Source organism: Aristolochia californica, unplaced genomic scaffold (genome assembly GCF_029961685.1).
Source record: "Aristolochia californica isolate CCGP_79_NKW_82.1479 unplaced genomic scaffold, dmAriCali1.0.hap1 SCAF_3, whole genome shotgun sequence".
NCBI lineage: Eukaryota > Viridiplantae > Streptophyta > Magnoliopsida > Piperales > Aristolochiaceae > Aristolochia > Aristolochia californica.
In genome coordinates, this window is record NW_027181992.1 from 4,445,482 (window position 1) to 4,464,988 (window position 19,507).

Genomic DNA, 19,507 nt, shown 5'->3' on the forward strand with positions numbered 1-19,507 from the left:
CTCTGCAAATTCTAATTCTGCTATAAAAAATATAACTCGGGCGACGGTGCTCTATCATACAATGATTCTTTACCAAAAAACAAAGAAAAATTGAATAACTCAGCACTTTATTATTCTTTTTCACATGCTAAAGACACTCCACGTCTGTTCCGCTCTTTACAAGGAGGAGAAGCCTCTGCATCATCGTTTTCTTCTACTAACCTTCTTTTTACCTTGAGAAAGACCCCCGCAGATTTGGATTAAAAAACTGAAAACCAAATAATTACAGAAAGTATTCTCAAGTAATTGTCCCCCTCCACTTTAAAAATAAAAATAAAAATGAACATGAAAATGAAAACAATTTGATGTTATAGACACTAGAACGTAAAACCGTTGCCCCCAAAATCCCCTTCCTCCTCGCCACTGCTGAATGAATCCACTAGCTGGCTGTCATCATCATCCTCTTCCCCATCTGTCACAATCTCTAATATATCCGCTGCCTCTTCCAAGTCCATTTGGAATTCCCCATCATCCTCTTCATCAAACCCATCAATACTCACATCCCCATCATTGCTAATCAGGTCATCGGCTTCACTATCTTCATCAGCATCAATGTCTTCTACCAAGTTCAAATCCTCCTTGGCCTCCGAATCATCGTCTTCCTCATCAGTTTCAGCTCCATCATCAGGATCAGAATCATCATCTGTAGGCCTCTTTCGACCAATCTCGTATAATTTAGCAGAGGAGAACATTTCTTCGTGATCATCCATGGCCACAAGACCAACAAAGGAATCAGTTGGCTCCGTTGCAAAATCAAGGACACAGCGATCCACTGGGATTGTTGCAATGTCCGAGTAGTTGACAGCATCCACAGTGCGGAAGGCAGGAAAAAGGGGGTGTCGGACACGCCGAGTTTGCACTGCTGAGGTTATGTCCTCAAGGTTCCGGCGAAGAATTGCATAGATCACATCACCACTTGAGTTAAATGAAATCACAGTCTGGTCCAAAGAAGGTACGCTTCGAAGGAGTTTGAATTTTCGGAGATCCCAAACTTCTGAATTTATAATCACCTATAACAAAATGAAAGACAACAATCAGGATAAAAGAGAATTAAAAGAATGCAATAATTCAATCATCTCATCAATATTATCAAAACCAATGTTCTGCAGCCCCAAAACCCCCAAAATCTGGGTCGAGTCAACCAAATCAAGTAGGGGCACAGGGACTAGAATCCCGGTCAACCCAAGCAACCGAAGAACCATAGCCAAAACTGGACTAACAATCAACCAAACAAAGTGGTTGGCCCAATTCAACCGGGTTAAACAAGCGACTGAACGAGGATGGCCTTGTAATGTTATTCACGTTAAGATTAATTCCATTCAATTTCAAAGGGATCGCACCACCCTGTCCCTACGTTCTATTTCTGTATGCAAAGGAGGAGTCCCCTACATCCTTGCAACTAGAGACAGGGATGGGAGGTGGAGGGTTCCCTAACTACCAGGGGAGGGGTATCTAAGATGATGTCTTTGCATTCCAGTCTCACCAAGGTACATAGTACAACACAGTAAAGACAAATAATGATAATAATAATAAAAGATTAGTGTATATAAACTTTGTCTATTCTTTAAGAGAGGGCGGGATACACCTCACTTTATCTTACCCCATAATTTTCATATGCTAAATATAATACATATCAAAGTTATAGTAAGAAGGCATTATATTTTTTACCTAGATCGTGACAATAGCAACAACACCTAAAGAGCATACCTCATTCCCAGCAGGATGAAAACCGCCACCTCCATAATCTGTGAACTGATCAAAACGATGCACAGGTCTCGAAGCCCGTCTATCCCACAAGATTCCATTCCAAAGAAGCATCGTATCAGAAGGACTAAAATGTATAAGAGCAGGTACATGTCCACGAACCGGGCCTGATGATGGATTTGAACAATCTGATAGCCTCAAATCTAGCTTAACAGTTTGAATATCATATAAAAGTACCTCTCTTCTAGATACTTCTGTTGACAAAGCCGCAAACGTTGTTCCCAAGTGGCTAAACCGTGCTGCCTTGCACCCATCAAACGAGTGAAGAGGCCCACCAGAGACAGAAGACGCATCCCACAACCGCACATCATAAGTGCCAGATGAGAGAACCAGCTGGGTGGGACCTGACACACTTGATTGCACAAGTACGACAGGGGACTGATGGCATGAGTGACTCTCCAAAACATTTCCACTGTTCGAGTCAAATATCTTCAGCTCACCCGAATGGCTACCTGTTGCTATCCGAGAAGAATCTCCGAGAAAAGAGATGCAGCTTAATAGTGCAGCATCATCTCGACAAGTGCGCCATGGACGGAATCTACTATAGACAAACTGTCGGTCCTTGCGCAGGCCATGTGTTCCAGCATATCTGTATCGGAATTCATGAGTGCTGAGTCTAGCTGTTATGTTTGTCGGTGCAGCAAGTATCCGGCTCGGTTCAGGGCAAACATGAGGATGCAAGAGAGAGAGTGGAGGCAGTGTGGTTATAGGAGCTGGGCATTGACGGTGCTGATGCTTCAGATACTGGACCACCAACGAGTCAAGGGTGACCCGTTCAGTGGTCCCAGTTTGGGCATCATTTGGAAAACCAAATTGAGGAGTTAAAGGAGTTAAAGGAGTGCTACTGCACTGAATATCATCTGTGTTGTCAGTGACAACACATGGAGTGAATCTTCCATGTGGATCTCGCACATTTGAACTTGGACTAATAGCACAACCAATTGACTGCAGCCCTTGACCACATCTACGAGAACTGTTATGCCTTTGAGTGACTGGAGTTTGAAATCCTTGCTCAACTGTGTTGGGTTGCTTAGTAGGGGTAGCAAATCCGTTATCCTTGCACTCCAGCTTTCGCTTCATTGGCAATAAAATAGGAGTCTTAAAAGAATGCTCAGTGTCTAAGATGGTCCTAGTACCAGATGATACTGGAGCTTCCTGTCCTACACAAGGAGTGGAAAGGGTTCTAGAGATATAGGATATTTTATAGGATGAAGATAGAGAAGAAGATGGTTGATTTTTTCCTTGAGAACTGAAATTAGACGAAAAAACTAGTGGCTTCCTCCTTGCAGAAGAAAGATTAGGGTCAGGCTTGGCATGGGAATTCTCATCTCGTGGAGGCATCTTTAGTGCTTCTGAAAGAAATCCACGAAGAGCACGGCCTGATGGCCAGTGCAATTGTATAGAGGATGTTTCTTGAACAGAAGTCTGGTGATGAAGAGGTAGTGAACCTGATACTAATGGCAGAGGGGTCAATCGGGCTTCTTTCTGCAGTGCAGCAGCTGCAGTGGTCAGGCCAGATGCCAAGAGGTGCTCATGTATGAGAAGCAAAAGTTCCCTGCAATCCATGGAGAAGAATAAATGTGAGAAGTCAAAAAGGATGGCACCAAAGAGAAGATGTGCGCACCTGGAATGGTATGCAATAGGAGTTGCTGCTGCTATTGCTGCTCTTTCAATACGCCTCAAAGTTGGGGCAGCAGCATCTGTAGCAGCTAGTGTGCTCGCCCGCCCTGAGTTTGTAACTATCTGCAAGAAACATGAATACATAAGCATAGATACCAGAACAGGACTCTAAATTTTCTACTCCCCACAAAAGAATTTTAAAAATAAAAAAAATACACAGATTTGCTAATGCCTCTTACTCCAATTAGCTCAATAGCAACTTGAGCCAGTTCAGCTTGCCACCTTCCCTGCTCTGTTCCGAAAGCCTGGCTGCCTGAATCCCGTATAAGTTCTGATAGCTTCTTCCCTACCTAATGGATTAAGTAAAATGCTAAGCTAACAATCATATAAACTCAAAGCTCAGAAGTACAATTACAATATCAAGTTAGCCTAAAACAATCTAAAATTAGACTATTTAAAAATGACTTTAAAGACAGATATGACCAGTGTTCTTAACACTCAACAAGAACGTTTTGTTTTTACAACAAAATATCTTTTTTTTAAACGAACAAAATCATCTTTTAGAATGCCACAAACAAAAGCACAGTGTCACAAACCTGCAACTTCGTCAATATGTGCGCAATTGTCCCATCTCTTGCCAAGCCAAGTAGGACTCTACATGCCAGAGCACGCAGACAATCAAGTGCAGCAGGAGGAATGAATATCCGCGGATGAAGCAGATGCAAGAGAACCTTTATACCATTGTTGGCACGGACAGCCTCTCTAGCTTGCCGATACCCTTGTTCGAGCTGTGCAGCCAGGCCTGCACAACCAGCACCAGGACCCAAAGAAATTCGCCGATCTCCGACTACACCAGACAATATAGTAGGTACAGCATTTTGTGTATTATTGGTGGGATCACTCTGATTAGGCAAGGTCATAGACCGGTCGGAGATGTTCCTCTCAAGTTGTCGTTCTCTACTTTCTGAAGCAGGACCATTTAGAGTCTGAACAGGACCCAGTTGCTGTCCCTGTGCAGTTGATGAGGGTTTCATGCTAATCGAAGGAGGAGGACAGACAAGATTCACTAGTAAATTCAATGCTGGCTGGATTACCTGCCACATAAAAAAGTGATCCCAACCAATGTCAACAATCTTCACAATATGTAAAACTATTTGAGGAGAATCTTTTGTCAGAGGTGACAAAAATAGTGAGAAATGAAATTTTGATATAAATGCATGTGCATATGTTTTGAATGTGTGTGCACACACATGTAGGTATGGGCGCCAGTGAACCTATGTACATATTACAGAGAAGTTACCAAACAACAATATTCCAAGCAATGTTATCAAATTTAGTACAGCAATTGTAAGCCAAGTATGTATTTGACTTTGCACAATATGTCAGATGTCAATATCCAAATCGGATATTATACTGAAACTTTTACCTCTGGATCCACATAGCAAGTGCCATTGGCCGCATCAAGAATAACAGCCATACCCACACGCTCATTGCTCAAAGTGGCATCTAAAATCTTTTTACGACCGCGGAACACAAGTGTCACAATGTGCAGAACACCCAAAGCATACTGGGCCAAGTCATGCAAATACCGTTCAACAGTTGGAGCCTATAGGAAAACAACAAAAGTAAGCAAGATAACACTTAAAGAGAACCATATAGTCCAATTCAATGAGAGAGAACCCACAACACCATACTTGACACAGTTCCAGCATGGTAATATGTCCATTACAGTCCAGGAATTTGTCCACCGCTGGCCAAGGAGCTCTGACAAATGCAGGACCAAGCTTCCGATCTCTCTGTATCTGGAGAAATATTGCTTCCATTGCTTCATTGCTGATGTCGAGTGGCTTATATGCAGCCCTTGCGATTGACGCATTTCGAGCAACACTTCGGTGATTTTTGTTTGGACGAAGAGAATCCACAAGCAACAGAAGATGTGCACGGAAATACTGACGTAAGGCAACACATGTGTGATATGCTATCTGCTTGACTGATGCTGTCAAAACTTCAGGAGGCGAACGATCACTTCTGAGGGTGCTCAAGTTAGACTGGCCTCTCAAAGCTCCAGGATTATTTCCTGATCTAACTGAAGCCGCGCCATGCAGGAGGTTCAGCATTTTCTGTAAACCTTCCTGAGCATCAAAAGAATCCAGGACTGCTCTAAAAACAAAAGCAGCAGCAAAAAACACAGCTGCATTTTTTCTAGCCTGGTCTTGGGGGCACTCCAGAAGCTGAAGTGCCATTTCAATGACCTGGTTGACCACATCAGAAGGTAGAGCACAAACACGTTCCATAATCCCCTGCATGAAAATTCAGAAATATCAAATGGACAAGATGTTACAAGGTTTGACAAGGTTTAATAAGGTAAGATGCTTTGAACTGTTTACCTCAAACATGAAAAATGACAAGATGGTCCTGACTTGTAGGTAGCCAATGAGAAACTAAATGCAGGTGTTTCAATAATGCAATGAAATAAATAAAAACCATGGAATCGCTCAAGTCTAGCCTATTTTGGGTGCCCCCAGTATTTTCTTTTATAGAAAAGTTAAAATAATGCCATTTTCCTTTTTTTTCAAAAGGAAATGATCAGAATTTAGAGCAGATAAAGGAGGAGGGAGGTGACCTAGAAGGTAACCGCAAGTACAGCCAGGTAAAGAAACAAAACCAAACAAAACAAAAGAATACATATCACAGAAGATTAAATAAGCTACTCTCATGTAGAAGATTCCATTGTTGCCAACTTGTCAGCCTTGGCATTAGCCTATCTGGTGATTTGAGTTCACCATAAGGTGAGGTTGATAAGGTGATAATGACATTTACTTGTTTATATTTACAACAACATCATTATCTTCATTTTATCATTAAAAATTAAAAAAAAAAAGAGAAATAAAAAATTAGAGTAAAAAGAAAACAAGTATTAAGTCATTCAATTCAAATTTGGGAGCACATTAACTTATAAGAATTTTATATATATATATATATGATTAACAAAATATTCTTTCAGAACTATCTTATAGAAGGAGAATTCTGTAAAAAATGGCCCAATATACAGAGTTCATATTTTTTACCCACGCAGGCCATAGCCGCAAGATTTCACTGTCTTCAGCATATACTGCCGTTTACAAAGAGTAAATGGATGACATCCGAGCATTCACACCCATCCTTATCACATCATTTAGGTAAAGAAATTCTGTCAATCTGTACACCTACCTGAAGAGAACCAATTGTAAATAGACAAAGTGAAAGACCAATATAAGTTTGTGAATCTCTTGGGACAGCAAGGAGTTTCTGCATGCCACCACGATCCACAAATAACGCAGCAAACTGGCGATGAGTAGCTAAAGCACAAATTAGTTTTAGAACTTCAGGCAACAATTTGAAGTTATCTGATGCTACTTTACGCTTTGCATGACGCTGCAATAATGCAAGACATACATCAACCCCTTTCTCAAGCAAAACAGGGCCCAGCACTTCTAAATACTCCCCCAGAATCTCAAGGCCTTGGATGCAATATCTTTCTCTTAACAGTCTTAATGTTTCCTCATCTAAGATGTTGAGATCTTCTAAATCCTCTTCTATTTCAAGTTCCTCTGCCTTAGAAGACACTGATTCCGCATTGATTTTGATGGAACTCCTATAATGAAAGTAAGAATCACACAACCACCATTTCCTTAAATATTTTTAAAAATAAATAAATAAACACTTACCTCGAGACCTTGGTTGCTATAGCAGCCTCAATGACCGTAGAAGCAGCATTTGAAGCAGCCAGAACAGCAGCTTCTTCATCATTTGTGTTTTTCAATGCCTAAATATAGAGAAAGATTAAGTTTGGATGCAGAACAAACTTAAAGAAACAAAAAAGGTGGTATTTGGTAAAGTCAACTACTTACCTCAAGAGCAGCACTTTTGACAAGTTCACCCGCAGCATCTCCGGCAGCTATGATAGCCTCAGCAGGTGCATTGGCAGTTCTTGCTTCAGCTTCAGCAGCTCTTAGAGCTTTTTTCACCAGATCAGAAATATCCCTTGTTCCAACTTTGCATTCTTTGAAACGATCATCACTTTCCTCTCTTTCAACACCAAAACTATCCTCCTCAATTCTGCCAGATTGCCTTTTAGCTTCATGAACTCTTCTATTATCAGTATATTTCGATGAATTCCTCTCTCTCACAATATTGCGTCCTGACCCACCTAATCGTAGTCCAGAACCAGGGGAAGAAGAAGCATGATCCCTTTCGTTATCCATAGAACTTTCAGATATCTTTCCCTTACCTCTTATCCTTCCCAAAACTCGGCCGCCCCTCCGCCTTGATGAATCCTCTCTTGCATTTTCCTCAACATCTTCATCTCTATTTTGTTTACATTTGGCCTTTCCATCACGTGTTTCCCGACCATGCTGCCACCTCTCTTCACCAACCTGTTCCCTATCATCCTCAGCAGCCTCATACGCCCCAACCTCTTCTGCAGAAGCATCTGTATCAATACGCCTGAAACTGCCACCAGTTCTTTCATGATCCATCTTCGCACCTTGATCATCTAATAAGGCCTCATCTCCTATTCGTTGACTATCTACATGAGTTGATTCAAGAGCTTGCCGGTACCTGCTTCTCGATTCCTCTCTACTCCTTACACCAGCCGTCCCAGAAGCATACTTACTCTCCATCGCATAAGAGACATCTTTGTGTGTTGTGCTGGACTCCACAAGGACATGAGTTCTTAGATAACGCATCAGCTTGGCAGATAAACCAGAAGTCAAAACATCTTCCACAACTTTGCCACCTCTGATTAACATATGCAAGAAAACAAGTACCGTTAAGAATATAGGTGACTGTCAATGTTCAACCTCTTCTGAGCATCAAACATGCAGGATTAATGCATTTAAACGGGAAGTGGCCTTGGTCTTTGGCATAATGGTCAATAGGGGATTTCTAGTGTGAGGTCTTGGCCTCTCAAGTCTCACCAAGGTAAAAGGTTTCAACATTCAAGAAAGCACAACACATAAAAAAAGTAGATAATAAAATGGGAGTTCCTTTTACATGACAAAATTTAACATCTAAGAGCAAAAATAGTAAGAGTACAATTGGACTGTCAAAATCATTCATTTTTCACCTCAATACTTTTTTTTCTACAGGAGGTGGCAACTGACTGGTATTGGCAATCAATCAAATTAATGATATAGCCTTGGCAAAATTCTAAAAAATGTTTTGTGTGAAAATGAAGTAGAAATTAAGATATCCAGTTTCAAAACAAACCCAGCCAAAGCTATAGAAAGGAGTCCAGTTGCATAGGTCCTTAGAATTTCTGAGTCTGTGGACTTGTCTCGCCCCAACTTAAGCTTCCAATTAGTCTCGTCGCCTGATATTCGCACCACATCATCCATCACCCAGTGTTTGATGTTCTCCAAAACTGCATCTTCAAAAGGGTGTGGAAACTACAGGGTGGACAAGCAATCATGTCAACAAGAATCACCTATGACATCAAAGGACAAGATTATAGTGATAACAAATAATGCACTGACCATCCAAGTTGCTGAACAGCTGAGAAGTAGCCTTGCAGCAGCAGCGCGTACACTAGTAGAGTACCTACTATCTGATAGAAACTTAGATGAAATCAGCTCAAAGAAATCATCATTTTCCTGAAAGAGAAACAAAAATATTTTAAACAGGTTAAAAAGAGACTGAATAAGGTGCAGTATAGTTTCTACGAGTAAAGAATGAGGAGTAGAGACTATTTCACTAGTCAAAAAATTTCATTCAAGAAATAACTAATATACCCGGACAAGGTTACCCAGTCTTCCAATATTATGAGTTGCCCGACCACCATTGAAAGAAGAATTACCCGACTCTTGCAAATATCTGAGGCAAAGTTACAGCAAGGAATGATAAGAAGTAATGGACAAACTCTTTCAAATGAACAAAAGAAGAAGAAAAGGAAGAACAAGAAGATGAACAAAAGAAGAAGATGATGATGATGAGGATCAAGAACAAGAAAAAGAACAATAACAGAACAACAACAACAACAAAAAAAAATATCTTAACATGACTCCATGTTTTCTGTCCTGAAGAGCACCAATGTGGTTCAAGAAATTATAGAAGTTCCTAGCCTTTTAAAGTCTTAATATCGTCCACCAAATGTTTTAGACGAGACAGTAATTTTATTAGTTCTTAGATAACATAAAAAATTGACACAATTCACTCACAAAAAAGTAATTTTGATAGTTCTTAGATAACATAAAAATTTGAACACAATTCACTCACATAGAAGTAATTTTGTTAGTTCTTAGATAACAAAAAAAATCAAACACAATTCACTCACAAAGATTGCTCACCTAACAGGAAATCGCCACACATCCTGCTCAAATTAAAGAATTCAACTGCATACTAAGCACTCGTTGTTCCAAAATATCCAACTATAGTACTATAGAAGTAAAGTTCGGCTGATTTCTGCACCTAAACACTTAGCTACTTCTCCACAAATGTGAGATTATAACTGAAAAGTCAGACAGACAAAAACACTAAAACGGGATAAAAGTTAGTAAAAAAATCTTAATAACATGGCATTATAAAATGTACCATAAACGTAATTAACGAAGGGAAATACTAGCAAGGTAAAATCAACAGGTTCAAATTCATACAATATAAAAGCCAATCGCAACAAGGGAAAAATACTAATCACAATTGTTAGAAGTGTAAATAACCAGATTAAAGGTTAGACCAACGATCTCAAAGTCCACTCTTCCCACAAACTCAAACTACTGAACCCTAAAATACCTTGAAAATTTAACGTTATTTTGCGCATTCCCAGTTCTATCCGTGTATTATATAGGAATACGGAACCTCGGACAGAAGAGGACAGAGAGAAACATAAAGGGAAAAAAACTAACAATTCCCACTCGAATTTAAAAATTCACGAAATAAGAATTCAGAAGTGAGAAGGAAGACACACCTGACTTCTTGCGTTTCGAGGATAGAAGCGAGGGCATGAAGCATCTTGGGACTAGGGTTCGCCTGCGCCGAGACGATCTTTAATATGAGCCTCTGTGCTCTACCAAGCAACGCTTCGTCCTCGTTTTCGTTCTTCGGCTCATCCGATTCCGCCGCCGCCCGTCGCGTTTCCACTGCTGAATCCATTAACGTTTCCTGCAAATAAAAAAATTTCCCCCTTTCCTTCCGGGTTTCCTTCTTTGCTTTTCGGTTTCGCAGAGAACGGCAGAGGCTAGCGAGAAAGGACAGTCACGAAGAGGAGCGTGTACCTGTATGAGTTTTGTCTATAAATGAAGAGAGACAGGGGAAGAGAGAAAGAAACGGCAGTGCGTGAGCACACTCTGTCTCACTACTTTAAACACCTAATCGCCTCCTCGCCCCGTGGTACGTTCTACCGCCTACGGACCAATGTTATAAAAACCGGACGAGACAAGAGTAACCACCATGTTTTAAACTCGGTGCCACGTCTGAGTCGTATATATTTGAAATTTAGAGGAAACTAAAATTCAACTGGCCAGCTGGGTTATTATGGGTTATATGGTTAAATAATTTAATAATTCAACCCTATATGATTTTCACTAGGAGAATGCATAGATTGACTCATTATGCTTACAATATAAGCAATATCCAGTCAAGTATGAGATTAAATAGATTAGCTTACGGACTATTTTTTTATGTCTTTCTTTATTAGTTGGCACTTAATTTACATACTCTCCAATTTTGTGATTTATGGATAATTGGAATGTTAGTTGGCTTACGATGTAGTGATCTAGGAGCCACTATTCAGTTCATCTTCTAACGCCTTTAGTGGTGTACCAACGTTCGATTCATATTGATAAATCAAATGAATATGAAGATGACACCCAAGGTTTAATTTTCGGATTTAGGATTATGTAGTTTTTTGAAAATCATCCAGATGAAGTGTCGGAGTGGGAGGCCGAATTTTTTTTTTCTTTCTCTCCGACTTGTTTCTTCCTCTCGGCCTCCCTCTTAGTCTGTCCTGGCGTCTCCGTCGCACCAAGCCACTATACCTTTTGGCCTCTTGATGTCGAGCATCATCGCATGGCTCTGTAGTAGTTCCTGTCACAGAGCCTTTGGCATAGCGTCGTCTTCGTTGCAGCCCTTGCAACGCCCCCTTTCCAGGTCGGAGTGCCTCTATTGCAGCGCCTTCAGCGTAGCCTCATCTTTGTCGCAGTGCCATGAGGAAGAAGACGCACTGTTGCTAATTTTATTTTGCCTAAGTTAGGAAAAATTAAACCATCATTGGTTATGCCCGAGTCTCGGATTCAACCAAGTTAATTCAAGTCAACTCAATTTAAAAAAAATTAGTAAAAAATCCATCTTGTGTTATTAATAAAATAATTTATTTATTTATTCATTATATTTATTTTGGTTTAATTAACCCTTTTTATAATTAATAAAACCAATGGTTTTAAATATAACTGGAAAATATTATTAATTAATAATACGTAAAAATATATAATGTGTTAAAGTTAGTTTTTGATCAATTCTTTTTGTTTAATTATTCATTTTTATGTTAAAGTATATTTTATGTTATTAATAAATTAATAACTTAATTTATTATATTCGTTTATGTTATTTTTAAATCTATTTTTTTAGAATTAATCATGTGCACAATTAATTAGCTCACATAATTACTGTATTAATATAAAATAAATTGCAATCATTAAATAACATAATATCTAATTTAATTATTAAATATATTAATATATTTTAATTATATATTAAATTAATAATTAGTATAGTAATCATGTTTATTTTATCTAATTTAGGTTTAGGTATTATGTTTTAATTAAGTATATTATTACAAGTTACTCATTCTCTTATTTTTTTTATTTTTTTTATTTTAAGGCACATTGGAAACTGTTTTCCAGTACACATGAACTCGTCCACACTGATACCAAATTTAAAGTTAAAGTTCATATAAATGATTCAAATTCATGAAGTTGGCGTGCAAGGTTATTGACTAACCAAGTTTGTGAACTATTTTGGTTTAAAAGAGTGTTAAGCGAAATTGGATTTGGTCCGGTCCAATATGATAGAACCGGTTTTCCAGATCCGAGAAGTACACTCTTTCGCTCCGCTTACTTGACAGACAGAGCATTGCCCGTCTTGAAATGAGATCGAACGTCTGCGGATCTAACGCCAGCCGCCGGCGAAAGCTTTCCAAAAGATTCATCGAAGAGATGGTCATCATAAAGTGTTATTCCTATCGAATCTCTCATCTCGTGTTGGTGCAGAATCAACCCTAGCCTAATTCTCTCTAATTCCTTCAAGAATATTTTAAACTCGAAGCAACTCAAGTCCAAAAACGTCATTTTCCTGTTGAACTCTGCACTCAAATCCGTCGACCAGCAGGCATCCGAAAATCTTTCTCCCCTGCTGGCATCTTTAGAGCCTTTCCGATTATTACAAGCCCTATTCTCCTTCTGATCAGAATCTCCAAAATCTTCGACGACGGTCCAGGTAGCAGCGTAATGAATCTCAGGACTCGGCGACTCGACATCCCAGGAGGGAGTACACTTCCCCGGAACACGTTCAAGATCAACATTATAGGAAGAAGCTGCAGGGGGGACAAATATTCCAAGCGCCTCAAAATCCCGATCGAAAAATCCGGTGCCATCGTCATTAGTCTGTAGAAGACCGTCGAAGGAAAGACCAACTTCCGGGTGAGAGATGAAATTAGAACAAGTACGAAAGACCTCGTCAAGAATGGAAGAGATCTGCTCGGTGCTAAACTTGACGTGCGATTGACGGCGGCGACAAGAGCAGCCATCTCGGTTCTATCGAGACCTCCGTCTCTACGTGGAGGCGTCATGCCTTTTTCAGGATCTCTCACACTCGAGACAGGAGCAGACACGAGAAGGATAGTCTCCTGTGAGCTGAAGGGCGAAACTGATGCTTGATGCCTGTTGCATTTCCAGAGTTTTGCTGTTATTTATGCTTTGCTGCTATTTATGCGACAGTTTAGAACCTCAAAAGTTCCTCGCTTTATTTATGATATTTGGTTAGCTAAGATCTTTAAACTTGAGGAAGCCAAATGACGAGTACATTCACATTTCCAAACTTAAGAGAGTACGCAGTGGGGATAGGACTAAGCGGCTAACGTATACTGCATGTTTGACAATCCGGTGATTATGTGTGTATAAACAAAGAAAAAGAGAGTAGATTTAAAGGTCAAGTTTCTCTGTAAAAGAAAGCCCCCCAGCCGTTTGTTTCGCTTCCTAGTGAAGACCAGGTCCTGAATGCAGCTGGTATGTCCTGCTTGGCACAACTTGAAGAACGCCAGGTTGCTCTGCCAATTCCAGAGCACACTAAGAATCAGCATTTCCCAGAAGGAAAAACAGTGAAGAATCATCATAGCTAAACAGTTTTGTTTGGGATCAGGAAATTTCTATAGTTACTTTTAGGAGCAGTCTCTACACTATATCAGCATGCCAAGCTAGAGGCCTGATGCACACAGATGTCGATAAGCCCATAAAATTACACTTTAACTATCTTAACTCTAATGTCTCGATTTAAGTTGCTGTAAGTTGCTATAAGTTGATAAAAGGAATAGGTACTCGAAGAAAACTGCAAACATTCTAAACAGCTCATAAGTACTATAAAAATCTTATCACTCTTCAGATGGCGCTACTCAACACAACATCTGAACACCAGACTTCAAACATGAGTAGAACACGTAAAAAATTAATAGCACTTAAGAGTGAAGAGAAGAGAAAAAATGTATACTCTCCTCTAAGCATACAAAGAGACATAATGATGGGAAGATGGAATAAACAACTAGAAACCCTTATGTGCCCAGAAAATCTCATATAGACCAAGCCAAGAAAGATAGAAAAAACCATGAAAAAAAATGAGCAATTGAGAAAGTAAGAGAGATGAAGCTGCTGCATCCACAAGGTTTAGAAAAAACATCATGTGAAAGTCTTTCTGTTTATGCACCAAAAAAAAATGACAAAGGGTAGAGAGGTTCAAATATCAGAAAACCAAATTACTGGCTGATAAAAAAAAGTAAAGAAAAGAAAAATGGGGTCTTCATTACTCCAACACGTAGAGTCTTTAGTGTTCATAGTTCAGAACCTATCCTATGGATTATAAGATGGGACATATGTTACATATCAACTCCACCTTACAACAGATTCGACAAAACAGGCCTGTTGTTTGTTACTCATCAAATTATTGCCATTGTGAAAATTGACTATAAACAAATTTCATGTATCAGATCCACCATACAACAGATTCAACAATCTAGGCTTGTTACTTGCTTACTCATCAAACTACTATCATAAGAAAAATGACTGCCCATACAACCTATTTTTTCTCAAGTTTGAAAGAACAACCGCCAGTAATATGCAAAGATATTTGTTAATGTAAGCATATAAATAATAGAAAACCAAATTAGAAAACCAAATTATGCTTAAATTGTTGATATGTGAAGCTATTTACTTCCTGGAAAAATCTTTGGTCATTGATGTTCAAGCTACTGAAAAAGCAACTATGGTGGGAACACTACTCTTGTGCCGCCGATCACACAGTTGTATTCCAGGAAGCATCGGGCCACAGCGGAGCCCACCACATGGTGGTTGGGTAGTGATTCACTTAGCATTGATTAGAAGATATTTTGTAATTTTATAATTCATATTTTGGATTTTTTTTGGAATTAATAATTTTATTTGATTAGGGGCATTTTCGTTATTTGAATTATCAATCAGGATTTGAGTCATTATATAAGGATTGTAATACTTTAAAAGATCAATGAATGATTTTTTTTGGAGATTTTTCCCCTCGACCTGTTTACTCTCTGCCCTCTCGTTCTTCTTCTTCTCACTGTCAATTTCAGAAGGAGTATAATGGTGCAGCATCAAACTACCATTAATATGCAAGCATATGAAATTCTTTCATGGCAATAATATACCAACTACGCTAACTCTCACAGTCTCTATAGATATAACATGAAAATGACATAAAGCACAGAAAATCACAATCAAAGAACTTAATGAAAAAAACAGAGTCAGTTCAAGAATTAATATCCAGTACCAGAATGAAGCAAATAGCAGATTACTGTTTAAGCTAATGCAATTAAAGAAATGCACAACAGAAGCAAATGCCTCCCCCATTTTGCAGTTACAATAGAAAGAAAAGACTAAAGGATATATAGTGAAACTTTGTGGGAGGGGGGGAGAATAATTTCTAAGTCATCTCAGGTGCCATATTTCGAATACCACAGTCACTATTTCTTCTAAGGACATATAAAATGACTAAATGAGCCCTTTCTTTTAAAATTATGATTACAAAAACAACAATATTGGAGGAAGAACAGACTCAAGGAAACGCTCAGTTTCACCTTTCACCCTTCTATTTGGTGGGAAAAAGGAGGAGGAAGAAGGGGAGGAGTGGGAGAGGCTCCTCCCTCCCTCTTGCACTATGAACAGAAAAATGGGAGAGGGGAAAGGACTATCCCTCCCCATTCACCATTGTTCCCATGTGGAAACAGTTATTTGTCTTCGTCACAACATCTAGGGGGCCCATACAAACAACATTAAACCTCCCCCACCCCCATACACCCCTCAAAAATAAATAATTGAATAGTAGAAGCCAAAGAGGGATAACTCATGGCAATCACTCGGCAAACATCCCCTGTGTAAGTTCATACTCCCAGATCAAACTGAGTTTGATATTGGATAAGAATTTACTTCTGTTAAAATGAAATGATTACTTAATGATGATGCTCTTTAGTATAAAGAGTTATATTTGTCCAACTGAAAAGTGGAGGAAAAAAAAGCAGTAATCTAATAGTTTAGGACAATTGTCTTCTGTAATTGTGAATCCATCGTAACTTTGATTTTCCTTTTGCTTTGTACTACAACTGGTTCGTAGCAATTGTAGTATAAAACAGAACAGTAAAGGAGGTCACGTATTTGGATTCAAAAGCAATCTAAGTGCGAGCTAAAAGGATTTGCCTCTGAGGTATATCACATATAAGTATTTATTTGAAATTGATATCCCTATATAAGTATGAAGCCAGAATTGAACTAAAACAACCATATGAGCTGGATGGACGTAAAACCCTAAAGAGCAAAGGGCATCGTATATAATAAGAATCCAGATTGAACAAGAACAACTGTATGATCAAACGACCTGGATCGACATCAAATCATAAAGAGCAAAGGCTCGATCAAAACGGGGTTCCTCCTACACAAAATATCTGAACATCATATTTTTCCTACCATACTCAGGAAACGAAAATTATCAGCAGATCCTTGGGTCAATTACTCCAATCAAGATAGCAAATTATTGATTATTACGTCAATATAAAGCTAGCAAACCATCAAATTCGCAAATGTAATACATGTACTTCACAATTGAGATTTTTGCAACTAAACCCAGAAACAGAATATCCGATCAAATTTCAGAGAACAAAAGCATTCGAGCATCAATCACATACCGAAGTTCAGAAATTTCAACAAAAATTCTCCAATAAAGACTTTTACTTACTCGAAATCTCGGCAACTTGCTCAGGAGTGAGCTTAGCAGAAAATCCGCTGGCAGCGGTCTTATAGCTGTACAACAAAGCTTCTTTGGCAGCCTCCTCGCTGCAAGAATATAAGACTCCATAAAATAAAAAATTATCCATAATTACAGGAAAACGGTAACTTGCAAACTGAACACAAAAATAATAAATATCGAGTGGATCGGAAGGTGAGACCTGCCAAGAATGGATGCTAGGGTTCGGATGTGATAAGTCTCGGGCTCCTCTCCTTCAGATCTCTCTGTGTAAATTATGTGAACTGCACGTTCATTGGCATTGCCATTCCCCTTTCCCTCTGCGTTCGTCATTCTCGCTACGGATACCACCAACAGCGCCAACAGAACCAAAACTCTCTTCGTCATTTCTGCTTCGAATAAACAAAACTCTCAAGCCTCAATCTTGCTGATAGATACCCTTTCGTGTTTTTTCTGTCAGATTTTTCAACTTTTCTCGCACTGTTCGCCGAAACCACCATGTTTCTTATCCTCGAAGATACTTGCTGACACGTGGCGAACTGATGAAGCGTCCATTCCTTTGATGTGACACGCGAAGGGCATCTTTGGCGGTCGCAGGAAAGAAGGAAAAAAGGTCTACTTTTGTCTTTTGGTAGCAGAAATGACGGAGAAAAACGAAAAGTGAAGAGAAAGGAATTTTCGCTATCATTGGGGTTTTATTTATTTTTAATATTATTATATAAAGTATAATAAAATGTGTTTTTATTAATTATAAGTGTTGTTTATAAAATATAATTAATATAAACAAGATTACTTTAACTTATAAAAGTTTTTATTCGATAACATACGTATAGATTTATTTTTACCATTTAATTTTAAGAATATTTATGGATAGAATTTAGTTATTTAGCTATGTGTAATTTTAATCAATTACATAAATAAAAAAATATTTTAAGTTAATAAATTTAATTTTTTTTATATTTGATTTATTTTAAAGTTACATATTATTTTAGTTGGACTAAATAGTTTTTATTATATATTAGGAGATGATTATTATATTAAATAAAACGTATTAATTTAATTAAAATCATTAGTAAGTTCATAAGTATTTACCATTACCTTTAAATTAGATAAACGAATTAGCCCATAGTCTTATAAAATTTATGATATATAATTTTAAATATTAAATATATTATAAATATATTTAAAATTAATATATGTAATTAATTATTTATCTATTTTTCGGGTGTACGCTGAGCTTACCTAAAATCATGAGTGAAAATAAAAGTGAATTACCGGTGTAATTTAATTTCACTCTCTCCCATATTAACCCTCTGAGTTCACTTTCACTCACTCTCTCTTGATGTTTTCCTCCTCTCTAACCCTCAACCCACTGATTTTTCTCCTTCCTCCCTCCCTCTCGTCATGCTCTAGTCCCTGTTCTTTCGGCTGCTATTGCCTTGCTACCGCCACTAAGCCTTGCCGCTTTTTTTTTTTTTTTTCCCTCTTGCTGCGGCTCGAAACTGCCCTCATCAGTCATCACTACCACCTCCCTGTTGCCTAGAACCTTCTTCCCACCCGCTCATTGCGGGTTAAGGAAGAAGCTCTAGCGTGACTGACGCTAGTCACGTTGGCAAATATAGCTTTATTTTAGTTTAATCAGGGTTTAAACACATGATGAGGAGCTTTTAAACGGTTAAGAGGCCCTCGTTACATGGGATGATGATATATGTTACGTACAAATGGTTAATTTCTTATATATGGTTGAAATATAACATGAATTGAACATGCATTTTTGGGGTTCTAGAGTTCAAATTAATTCCCTTATTTTTATATTAGTAGCACTAAGTAGGGGTGGCACGAAGCCAAATCGGGTCGCAAACATTTCAAACTCAATTTTGAAATAAGACTTGTTAAGTATAATAAGCCAAACTTGAGATTTTCCAAATTCAGTTTTTTAGTTCGTGAGATGTCTCGTTAGTATATTTTTTTTACAAAGATACCCTTTAATCTAATTGCTCTCATCAATTCCTTCTCTAGTTGTTTGATAGTAGTTCTCATTTACCTCAAACCTAAAAAATGATCGATCATTCAACCCTTTTTAGGTCTCTCAACATTTAATGTTGTTGTATGCCGATAAAATAAACACTATTGATATAGGTCTTGGACTCGTCTATATAATAACTTGGTTACTATATATTATGCTCCATTGTGAAGTTTTGGACTCATATGTCATAGTGTGTATTTCAATTATACTAACTTCATTACAATATATATATATATATTTGTAGTTTTAAATTTAAGTTAGAGTTAGAGTTTGAGTTTAAAATAACTCTCACTCGGTTAAAATTTTTGGGCTCGACCTTGAAATATTCAAATTAAGCCAAGTTCGAACATATGCAGGTTAGAGTTTGGCTAGGCTCGATGCCACCCTTAGCAATAAGCATTAAAATCGACTGATTAGTTATATAGTAATATTTTTTCTACTCAAAATAAATTTAATATTTAAAAACAAACATATCTTTAAAATAATCATATAATCTTGATGAATGTCACATTTATATGATTGATAATTTTGATTAAAATTATAATTTAT

General features: G+C 38.1%; 2 protein-coding genes across 3 annotated transcripts; both read right to left on the reverse strand.

The window, feature by feature from the left end:
- Positions 1–202: 202 nt before the first annotated feature.
- Positions 203–10,714, reverse strand: LOC137958823 (DDB1- and CUL4-associated factor homolog 1-like). 2 transcript variants are annotated; one of them, XM_068805980.1, is made up of 14 exons: positions 10,367–10,714; positions 9,195–9,276; positions 8,940–9,056; positions 8,674–8,852; positions 7,314–8,202; positions 7,131–7,228; positions 6,634–7,057; positions 5,118–5,723; positions 4,850–5,029; positions 4,020–4,517; positions 3,663–3,773; positions 3,428–3,546; positions 1,747–3,358; positions 203–1,049 (listed from the first exon to the last, which is right to left on the reverse strand). In XM_068805980.1, exons 1-14 carry the CDS (start codon positions 10,549–10,551, stop codon positions 357–359), a joined length of 5,793 nt encoding a protein of 1,930 aa, XP_068662081.1. In that variant the 5' UTR covers positions 10,552–10,714; the 3' UTR covers positions 203–356. The 2 variants fall into 2 exon arrangements, with proteins under 2 accessions (XP_068662081.1, XP_068662082.1); XM_068805981.1 differs by lacking the exon at positions 10,367–10,714 and adding an exon at positions 9,750–9,759.
- A 2,677-nt stretch (positions 10,715–13,391) lies between these two features.
- On the reverse strand, positions 13,392–17,407 carry LOC137960101 (subtilisin-like protease SBT3.11). The gene is made up of 3 exons (XM_068807581.1): positions 17,135–17,407; positions 16,924–17,021; positions 13,392–13,720 (listed from the first exon to the last, which is right to left on the reverse strand). Exons 1-3 carry the CDS (start codon positions 17,317–17,319, stop codon positions 13,650–13,652), a joined length of 354 nt encoding a protein of 117 aa, XP_068663682.1. The 5' UTR covers positions 17,320–17,407; the 3' UTR covers positions 13,392–13,649.
- Between the last annotated feature and the right edge of the window lie 2,100 nt (positions 17,408–19,507).